Source organism: Sparus aurata, chromosome 8, assembly GCF_900880675.1.
Source record: "Sparus aurata chromosome 8, fSpaAur1.1, whole genome shotgun sequence".
Classification (NCBI taxonomy): domain Eukaryota; kingdom Metazoa; phylum Chordata; class Actinopteri; order Spariformes; family Sparidae; genus Sparus; species Sparus aurata.
Genome location: NC_044194.1, coordinates 31572351 through 31583536, shown reverse-complemented (window position 1 = coordinate 31583536; position 11186 = coordinate 31572351). Strand labels below are relative to the sequence as shown.

The 11186-nt window shown below is 38.0% G+C and overlaps 1 protein-coding gene across 1 annotated transcript; it reads right to left on the bottom strand.

Moving 5' to 3' along the window:
* Positions 1-204: 204 nt before the first annotated feature.
* chmp1a (charged multivesicular body protein 1A) lies at positions 205-10526 on the bottom strand. Its single transcript, XM_030425438.1, has 7 exons — positions 10370-10526; positions 8264-8283; positions 8095-8172; positions 6173-6319; positions 5893-6021; positions 5493-5686; positions 205-2344 (listed from the first exon to the last, which is right to left on the bottom strand). Exons 1-7 carry the CDS (start codon positions 10515-10517, stop codon positions 2323-2325), a joined length of 738 nt encoding a protein of 245 aa, XP_030281298.1. The 5' UTR covers positions 10518-10526; the 3' UTR covers positions 205-2322.
* Positions 10527-11186: the final 660 nt, after the last annotated feature.

The window sequence follows — 11186 nt, the reverse complement described above, 5'->3', positions numbered from 1 at the left end:
GAACCCCCACTTCGAGAACCACTGACATTAGGAGTAGGAAGAAAGACAATTTAACATGAAGTGGATTTCTTTAACTAACATTTGTGTCCTTACTACTGTAGAAATGCAACATTTGTAGCAGCTGACATCTTCGCATTCATACTTTTGGTATCCTCTACAGCTTTATCCCTCTGTGTTAAGTAAACAAATGATGATATCAAATGATAGATTGTGTCAGATGGCAAGACTTTATTTTCATGAGGTTAATATACAAACCAAAAGTGCCGCAAAGTCTGCTGAAAATAGTATAAATAAACTCTCCCTGTGTTAAAATGGATGAAAAAATGAAAACAGGGTGACGATGCACTGTCATAGGTGGAGGTGTGGCTTTGGCCCACAAATCCTCTCACTGTTGTTTACTTTGTTGATGCATCTCTCTGAGCGTACAATCAGTCAAAGCACTCAACAGGCTACTCAGTGTAGAGCCATGATCACAAAAGACGAGAAAAAACATCAGCTTCTGAATAATGAATAATCTTCCGGCACATCTTTACTTGAAACATTCATTTCAAACAAATACCTGGTTAACAAGGCAAGCAGGGAGTAGCAGCTAAGGCTTGGAAATATATACAATATACATCGTTATCGTCATGAGTCTACATATCTTCTTAGATTTTGGATATTGTTAAATAGTGATATGAGTGTTGTCTTTTCCTGGTTTTAAAGGCTGCATTTAAGTAATGTAATGTTATTTTCTGAATTTACCAGGCTGTTCTACTTGCTCTAATACGTGTCTTAGTTATTTTTTATCCCCAGTACTAATGATTATTAATCAGAAATCTCAGCCACTATTTTATGAAAGTACCAATAGTCATCCCAAAGTCAGGAATATTTGGGCACCTAGTTCTAACATTTATGAAGGACTTTTGAGAAGATTTAAAAAATATTGAGATATATATCGTATATAACAATATGGCATAAAAATATTGTGATATTATTGAAGCCATACCGGCCAGCCATAGTAGCAAATTACTCTTGTCAAAAAAAAAAAAATCCTGCATGTCTATCTTCAACTAAAACTGTTTGGTATGGAACTTAGACAGGTGGGGAGGAGAGAGGCATCCACAAACGTAAGGGAAAAGTTCCTCCAAAAATGGAAATTTAGTTTAACGAAACTTCTGAGTTTGAATTGGCAGAGGCTCGTAAGATATGACTGAATTTTCTTTTTTGGGTGAACTGTTCCTTCAAATCAAGCACCCCAAAACAAAAAACAGATCAGGCAACCAAAGCTCACACTCATCACAGTCAGTGTTGAAGTGAAGCTGGCTAAGACACACCATCTCAGGGTGGTCTGTCAGGAAGAGGAATGGAAAATTCCTTTTATTGACCAATGTCGGTCTGAGCGCCAGTTTGCTGCTGTTTGCCATCTAATTTACCGTCCTTCAGGCACTGGCGGGGGAAGCAACTATGCAAGCACCTGCACCCTAAATAAGGCGTTCAAAGCAAAAGATCTGAATACAGGCATGAGAAATAATCAACAACAAACCAGAATACAAGTAAAATACATAAATCACCCATTTTGACACTGACAAACAAAAAAAGGTTTGATGATTGTCCATTGTCATATAGCAGGTGTTTACTGGATGAATCTGATGAAGAAAGGAGACTGTTAGTGTCACCAACATGCCGTAAGCTATAAGCAAAAACTGATAATTCTTTCCCATTATATATGTCTCCTTCCTCCACAGGGAATCATCCATTTAAACCAAGCTGAACTGACAGAGACCAAAAAAACTTAAAACATGTAGATATATCTATAACCCACCCTGCACCTTATGAAAGCCAGGGACACCAATCCCCTTAAAATTATTATAACTGCTTAATAAATCTTCATTTTCATCATTGTACATTATACAGTTTGTAAAATGGGTTTACCTGTTGTACAAAGCATACATCCAAGAGCATGTGATTTGAGAACTGGAGAGTGTAGCCAAAAGGAGAGTGGGTGGTGGTGACGGAGGACACAAAGGCAAACAAAAGTTGGTAAATAAAGAGAGATCTGGAACTGAGATCCATTGGGGGATTAGAGTGGGGAAGATAGAAACGGGAATAGATGGGTCGAAATGGGAAGGTGAACCAGAGGGAGATCCATGCCTGCTCAGGTGGTATTTCTAGCTGGGTTGTGTGTGTGCATTTATAGAGCAGGGAGATGGTAATCAATAGGCTCATTAAGTCCTCCTGGTAGGAACAGTTCAACAGAAACACACACAGCTCCTGCTGCCGTCACCAAGCTCATCTGCTTCCGAACAGCTGTAAGCTCCATGTCCTATCCTGGTGAAGGCTTCAGTTCCGCAGGGCAGCCAACCTAGAGCGAGTGAGAAATGTGGTGAGAATGAGTCTTATTGTTTGGAGCTTTTGTGACATGAGATAAAGGCCTTAAAGGGGCAGTGTGCTGAATTACATTTCCTAACTGTCAGTGTTTACACAATTTGAAGGGATCTTAATACTCTGGCAACATCTCTGATGAAATATTATTTATTAATAGTCATTATTTTGTATTAGCAAGTACTATAGCCATATATTTGAATAATAATTGTTATTTTGTAAACTCTGGCAGCCTTTTTGTTGTGTTCCGTTTGTGTTCAATTTTATGTTGAATTTTGTTTGTATTGTTTTTTATGTCCTCAATATACTTGAGGTCTTCCTTATTGTCATCATGTTGAAATAAAATTACCTCTGGTGTTAATGACACACCCAGATCTGAATGATGGCTTAAGCTGGTTGACAGTATACAGAGATAACAACATAAATACAGTATATCAGCTAGCAGATTTTTGCCATACATATGGAGATATACCTTATCTATAGTTGTGAGTCAATGGGCATGGCTGGAAATCCATTAACAGGACTGATTTATACATTAGATTTTAATATTATTTTTGCAGCAAGCTGATGAAGTACTTTGATTTGTCAGGTATTTGATTCACTGTATAAGACAATAAAGTGCCTTACTGTTTTCATCACTGGAGTACACTCTGTATCATTAAGTTGCTTGAATATGCAACTCTGATCAGATAATAATTAACTTTTGTGTCTATTTTACACAATAAAAAAACAATTGTTTCTTGGGATTAGGAATGAATTCTTTACTTTAATACACTGTTCAAGAAAATTAAGGGAACACTTAATTGTGACAGCATAACACCAGATCAGTTCATCCTCAGTGACAACAAATGCAATGGAGAGGCAAAAAGCAAGATAACCCCAAAAAAGGGAATGGTTTTGTATGTGATGGCCACACACAATTGCTCTCTCTCCTTAGCCTTCCTCACTGATTCTTCTCTAATTATCTTCTGCTAGTGTCCATGTCACTTCTGGTAGCGTTAGGCGGTACCTACAGCCCTATCAGGTTGCACAGGTAGTCCAGCTCCTCCAGAATGGCACATCTATACACAAGAAGGTTTGCCGTTTCTCCCAGCACAGTCTAAATACCATGGAGGAGATACCAGGCGACAGACACAAGGGCATGAGGGCCATTGAGGATGGCATTAGGGCTTGACCTCCTCTAGAGGGACCTGTGCTCACAGCCAGGCAGCATGCAGCTCGCATGGTAGTCGCAAGATAACACCAGAATTGGCAGTTTAAGCAGGCGCCCTGCTCTCTTCACAGATGAGAGCAGGTTTAAACTGAGCAAATGTGATGAGCATGGTGAAGGTTATGCTGCCTGTAACACTTTCCAGCATGAATGGTTTGGCTGTGGGTCAGTGATAGTCTGGGGAGGCATATCCTTGGCGGGTCACACAGACCTCCATGTCAAAGCCAGCAGCACCCTGACTGCTGTTAGGTAGGGATGCTCAGAGAGATTGTCAGTATTTACTCTGTTGCAGTGGGCCCTGGGTTTCTACGGGTGCAGGTGATTGCCTGGCGTCATATGGCAAGAGTGTGTAGGCAGTTCCTGGATCACCAAGGCACTGATGCCATTGACAGACCTAACACCTATGGGACATTATGTATTGGTGCATCCAATGCCACCAAGTAACACCACAGACTGTCCAGGAGCTCACTGATTCCCTGATCCAGGGCTGGGAGGCGATCGCCCAGGATACCATCCACTGACTCATCAGGAGCATGATCATTCCACACCAGGATTAACTATTAGAAAACTACAGTTAGCCTTTCTTGAGAAACTTTCAAACTTCCAGCTGTCAGCCTGCTTCAACATGGAGCAAGAACAGCCTAATATCATGTTTTCCTGCCAGAAATGTGTCAATAACGAGTTAACATTAATGCTACCTCTATATCTTAACACCTGCTTAATGAGCATTTCACAGCTTGGCATGTGAGAGCTGGTCCCTGTGTTGTGTTCCAATTATATTTTCTAGAAATAACTTGTGATTAGATAGAAAGACCACAACAACAGCACAGCAGATAACAGAGCAATTCACTGATCAGACTATCTCTAGCAGCTCTCTGGGCCTGGAGATAAAGTCAAACATTGAGCTGAAAATAAATAATACATTTCTTTATCAATTTCCCTTTTTAAATATAAATTGCTTAATATATGTAGTGTAAGAAATTAGTGAATATACCTGCATCAATAATCAACTTGATCAAAGTTTTGTTGGCCAACAAATCAATACATTTATGGTATCAGTACCAGTCAATTCTTAGTCACCCAGAACCTTAATCACCGACTGCAGAATCTAAAATGTTAGATTTAAGGATTTTGAATACCTCTTTAAGATCATTATTCATGCATTCTAAGACCTTCTAGTACTATAATGTAACCAGTAACCATAACAGAAACAATCTCTACCAAATGCGTTTAGTAGCTATTTTTGCTCCAATACATTGTTGTTATTGGATCCATATTGGGTTTTGTTCTGTAGTTTTGTTACAGCATAATCAATAACATTTTCCTAAAAATATGCAAGTGAGACGGAAGTTATTCAACTTATAAAAGTGGCCATCACTTCATAATCCACTCAGTTTTTGAGACCTGTCGAAATTGTATTTTAGACATTTTAGGTCCTAAAATTCACACAGGACACAAGGATCCACATAAACTGTGAATTACTACCAACTAAGAAGAGGTTACTGCAAAGACTTTTTTCTGCATATGTAACTTACCAAACAACAGCTCATTTGACTATTCTGATAACCCTTTGGTTACATTACAATGCAGCTTCTGTCTCTGAGCTGAACATAGTGTTTCCTTCTTGTTACCTATGACTTTGCAACCACAACAGTTGTGTTATATGTGTGGGTGTTGTAAACGGTGGTTCAATCTAATTTACTGATCTCATGCTGGATTCTAACTGCAAAGTTGCCTGATCATGAGTTACTTGTTTGCCTGGTGCCAGAGGATTAAGACAGCTTTATCAGGTTTGGAGCAGGGAGATAAATTCTCTTGCTTAAGGAAACATGAGCAAGACACACATATGTTTCCTTTAACCTGTGACATAGTAGTGAGCACCTATTGTCTTTTACCAGGTATAGACAGTGGAACTTACCGTCGAGACAGATGGTCCTCCTTCTCCTGACTCCGTGAGCTCTCGGCGCCCACTGAGGTGGCTCCTGCAGGCAGCTGGTTGAGCTGGTCCATCACCTCCAGGCCACTCTCCTCCGCTATTTGGTGGATGAGGTCGTCCACCTGCTCCTGAGGGGTGGTCAGCGTCATCGCAGAGCTCATGGAGTCCTCCATGACCTGGTGTAGAGAAGAGATGGCTGTATCATATGGGACGTAACATTGAAAACTCAAACAAAACAGTGTTTTTCAGAAGTTTGGGTTTGTTCTTAAGGGCTTAATTTTGGATACAACTAATCAAGTCCATATTAGTTCAACTAGAGAATACCTAAAGAAAACTGAATGAATATACATACACCATACAAGAACAAATAATAGTCACTCACTGAGGTGTGGACATCAAGGTTCTGCACTTGGGTTTCAAACTTATCCATGACTGCAGAGACCTTTTGGAGATCCATGGAGTTTAGAGCTTTGTCCAGGGCTTTGGTCACCTGGCCCATGTTTTTGGTCACCTGGGGGAAAAAAATGCCTTTATAATGTATATGATTCATTCTGAAAAGGACAAAAAAAAACCTATGTTCTCCTCTCCCAAGCTTATGTGATGTAGTTATATGAAAATAGAGGCTTTATGATCCAACGTTTTGATTGAACACAGTAACTTACTGCCTTCATGGTGACAGCAGTTTGGACTTTGGAGGCGACAGCATCGACTCGAGACGCCATTCGGAGCCAGTTAAGACCCTCATTCTTTTTTCGGATAGCGTTTTCTGCATAAACTCTGGCACATTCCACATTTTTCTGTTGCAAAGCCTGGTAATGACACAAAGACACTGTTAATCAATTATGTTTCTACAAATCACTTTCAGTATATCTCATTCAATTAAATCTGAATATACATGTAAATGTAAACATATGTTAAATCAATTTTGAAACAATATCACCTGTAAATTTAACTTATTCTTTCTTATAGTCTTATATTTTATGTTTCTGGGTTTCTTTTCCAGTAGAGTCATTGAGTGGATAAAACAGTGTAGCTCACATAAAGTTAGTGATAATCCTTTCACCAAAATGAGCATGCATGTAAGCTGTTATACAGGATATGAGAAGTGAGAACTATAATGACTCAACAGGGAAATATCTTTGGCCAGTGAGATAATAAGAGAGTGGTCTACCCCTATTGTTCCATGAGAGTAGTCATCAGGATATCTCCTCTGTAATCTTCTCAACTAAACATGCATTTTAATCAGAGACAGAGATGCCTAATGGGCTTAGAGCAGAAATATTTACCTCTAAAAACAATTCCCGATCTCTAACGTAGCCACATATTAATTTCACAAAACAACCGATGCAGTTCTTGTTAAATGTTTAAGTTGTCGTGGCCCCTGCTGGCGGATGCGTGACACTATCTGTGCCATTTGAACAGCAGCGCTCAACATAAATAATCTACTGATTACAAAATGCACAACAACCATAGAACCGCCAAAAACTGACAGGGCAGGAAATCTATATTAGACAAGTTCAAAACATAACTGAATTCATGAAAAATGTTTGTTAGTAAAACATTTAACGTGGAGTGTAAAAAAGAAAACAGATCTTGACATGTCTTAACTGTGTATCATTATATCTAACCTTCAATCAGTTGGTTTTACAGCTTTTAATCTTTTCTTTTACCTTTAGATGTATACACTTTGAAATAATATCATGAAATAAGACAGATACATTTTATGCAAGTTAGAGCGTAATGCAGGTTTTCTACCCAGAGGTTATTGTAAACAAACTATGCAGTTCATTCTGCAAAGGGTTCGTACACATTTTTCAAGGTCAAATTCAAGCACTTTTCAAGCACTTTTAAGGGTCATTTTTAAGATTTTCCAGCACCTTATTGCTGAGGTAAAATACGTATCTACAGGAATATATAAACTCATTATTTTTTCTTCACTTTTTATCACAATTATGTACACTGTATTATGCTGTGAACATCTAAAATTATGTTTCATAATAGCAAAAACTTCAGAAATTAATTATCCAGTCTGATCCCAATTTTGTGAAAGGCACAGAGTTATAATGTCAAGCACTTTCAAGCACTTAAACTAAAATCCAAGCACTTTCCAGACCTTGAAAACACAACATTGAAATTCAAGTACTTTCAAGGATTTCAAGCACCCGTACGAACCCTGTATTAATAAATGTCAAATCTATGACTAAACATCGGTTAATAGTTATTTTACTGTTGAACAATTAAAAATACTTACCTAATTATCACTGAAAAATGAATATTATTAGCTTTGTATTAATTGCTTCTACACTTTAATTTTCTACACATTTTAACTACTGTGTTATCTATCCATGTATTCAATTATTTTCTGGACTTGATAACCATTTATCACCATTTATGGCTTTCTTTGGCCACAACGTCTGGAAAAGGCTATTTTGGGCACAACCCCAAACATTATCATTACTCTCTACAGGCCAAATGCAAAAATTACACAACTCAATTAAAACTGGGGAAAAAAAGACATTGTTGGAGATTATGATCACAATATACAGTATGTGACTTTGCCTTCAGCTTGGGCCAGTGTGCTCACCTTCTTGACCTTGGCCTGCTCTTTTTCAGACTCCTTCTCTGCCTTCTTTGCAAGTCTTTCAAGCTGTTTGGAAGTGAACTGTTAACCAACGAGAGACATGTATAGAACATTAATAAATAATGCCCTCCTATCAAGCTCATATGGATTAAATATTTGAACAGACACATACCTTAAGCTGGAACAGCGTGTCTGGGGAGAGACAGTAAAATAACCTGTTACATGGCAATATATACGTGAATGTGAACATTTTGAAAAGCATTATACGTCTGAACCTGCCAGGGCTCAGGGATTTTTCAGTGTTGAAAGGCCAGTATCTGTGACACGTGACCAATAAGAGGACCACAGAGTGGTGACTACAGTACTGCTTCACTGCCAAAGTATTGGATTTTTTAATTAACTTATTTAATCAACAATTGGCCAAAGGATCCTGCTTGGGCAAAAATATATATACAGCAACTTGAAGAATCAGTTATGGTGATTATAGAAAGTTGTGACAATCAAATTTACTTTGAGGCAATGATGTCTTAATTTCTTCTGAGTGATTCTGATTGATTACAGCTGATGACTTCTTTTCTGTGCCCACTTTAATAGGGCTTCTTTAATATACCCATTAGATTCAGCCACAAACACATAGATGGGAAAGTCTAAGGGGCTCAGCATTAATCTGAAAGAGCACAATATTGATTTGAATAATAACTAAAATCATTGCAGACACAGGTGCCAAGATCAACAGTGCAAACAACTGTAAGTCTTAAGTGTATGTCACAGTTGTGTCACTGCCATGATCAGGAAGAAAATGCAAACTATCACCTGCTGCTGTGAGAAAACTAGTCAGAATGGTTTAGAGTCAACCAAAAACCATTTTACAGGAAGTCCACAATCAATTAGAAGCAGCTTTAAGACAGGTGTCAGAGTCCACAGTCAAGTGTGTTATGCATCAACATTAGCTGAGAGGCTGCTGTGCAAGAAAGACGCTTTTGGCTCAGAAGATTGGGTCTTGGGTGCAGCTGAAAGTTCCAACAGGCCAATGATCCCAAACTCACATCAAAAGTGGTAAAGGAATGGCTACATCAAGCTGGAATTACAGTTTTGGAATGACATTCCCGAGTCCTGACTTGAACCCCATCAAAAGAATGTGGACTGTATTAAAGAAACAAGTCCCTGCCAGGAAGCCAAACCAAATATTAGAACTACTATATGTATATTCTGGGCCCAGATGATTTGGTCACAACTTCAGGAAACAAACATCATTAATATTTTTTGTAAAAAAGTTAGTATGTTTCCCACTCATTCCATCACATAAAAAAAAGAAATTTGCAGAAATCATTTAAACTCAAGACTGCCATGATATCCATGTTCCTTGCAAGAGTGCAAGGACTTTATATGATGCATTTCTTGAATAGGACTACTGTCTCCTGGGTTTCACTTCTATTTTTGTTGGAGCCTTTTATTTGAAAAGAAAATATGAACAAAAGTTGTCCAAAAGCTGCAACAAAAACATAATCTGAAACTGTAAAAATCGATGTTCCATAAAATCATAAAGGAGGAAAACGTTGTTAAATACAAACCCATACATAAACTAATCTTGTTGTATATATTTTACTACTGTTGTATATATTCTACTTGTTTGGAATGTTGTAAATGTTCTTTTATCTATTTTTGCTCATATTTTATATTTGTCAAACAAAGAGCTGCTATCTGTGTTTCGTAGTTTTCTTCTGAAAACATTGATATTAAGGATCTACTCTACAATTCTATTGAAATTATGTAAATACATATTGTTCCAGTAGAATACAAAACACTAACGTTATACATGAATTTAGTTTCCAGAAAGGCTGTCAATATGTACTGCCAATACATTATCTTATTGATATATAGTCAAATTAAATACTGTATCTTTCAGTTATAAGTCTTCGTGCTTTTCTTCCAAGTTCAAAACAGGAAGTGTCTGCGTCTACGTTTGTCAAAGCTACAGCAATCAAGTTTTGAAGAGTGTGACATTCCTAATGTAATAGAAAAGATTCAGTGGCAGGCAGAGTTGAGACAAGATGTTAAATCAAAACAAAGGCCAAATTAATTGCCCGTAAAACAAATATAGTTAGAAATGATAAGCGAATAAGGTGATAATCGAAACAGGTCTGACAGCTAACCTAGCTAGCCACCCACCCAAGATAGCAAGCTAATGCTACATACCTGCCATTAGATTAGCAATACAGCTAAAAACAGAGACAAGATTTATCAAAACGTAACGTTCATCTGTTAAAACACGACATACCTTCCATGTCAAGGCAAATAGGCTCCCAGCTGAAGACAGGCAAAATAATATTCAGCTCCAAAACAAGCAAGAATTGGTTTGTTTTGATCCAACCGTGTATCTGACCCACCACTTCCTGGTTCAAAACCCTTCCCCCCATCTTCGTCATGATGTTGTTTTTCCTGTTGGCAAACAGCGAAATTGCGCAGTACCGCCGCCAACTGGTAAGGAGTGGATTAGAAAAAAAAAAAACAATGAAGCGCTCCAAGAGTTTCATCTATCACCTCAATTAAATGTGTTCTCCTCAGATACTAAAAGCAAGATTTGGTCAAACCCTTGTATATAAGATATATTTCCAGCTCTGTTGCTTTTTGTGTTGCTTTTTGTGTTGCAGTCAAGACCTTAACATGTCTTGTGTTGGATGACTTTTCTCTCATTTTAACTGCTCATACTGATGTTGGAGTTGTTCTAAGGGCACCTGGACCTAAACCCACAGCCCAGTACTTAATGTGACCTAACATTTTGAGAGATGTTCTTGCTGCAGATCCAAATGACACACTCTCCTAATCTAATACTGACCTGATTGGGATTAATCAGATATAAATGCTTCTCAGGGCAAATCTTTCTGCACCCCATTCACTTCCAACCTGCTGCATTATGTTTTAAAGGGGCACTGTATAGTTTTGGACAAGAAATAGTAAACTCGGAATTTCTAAAGTTTCTAAAGTGGTACAAACTCATCTTTTTCTTGTAAATTACTTTTTTGTTTTGTTCACTGAAAATCTAAAATCCCCCTTAACCACTCAAGTTTTCAAATGTACACTTTCATGAATTGATC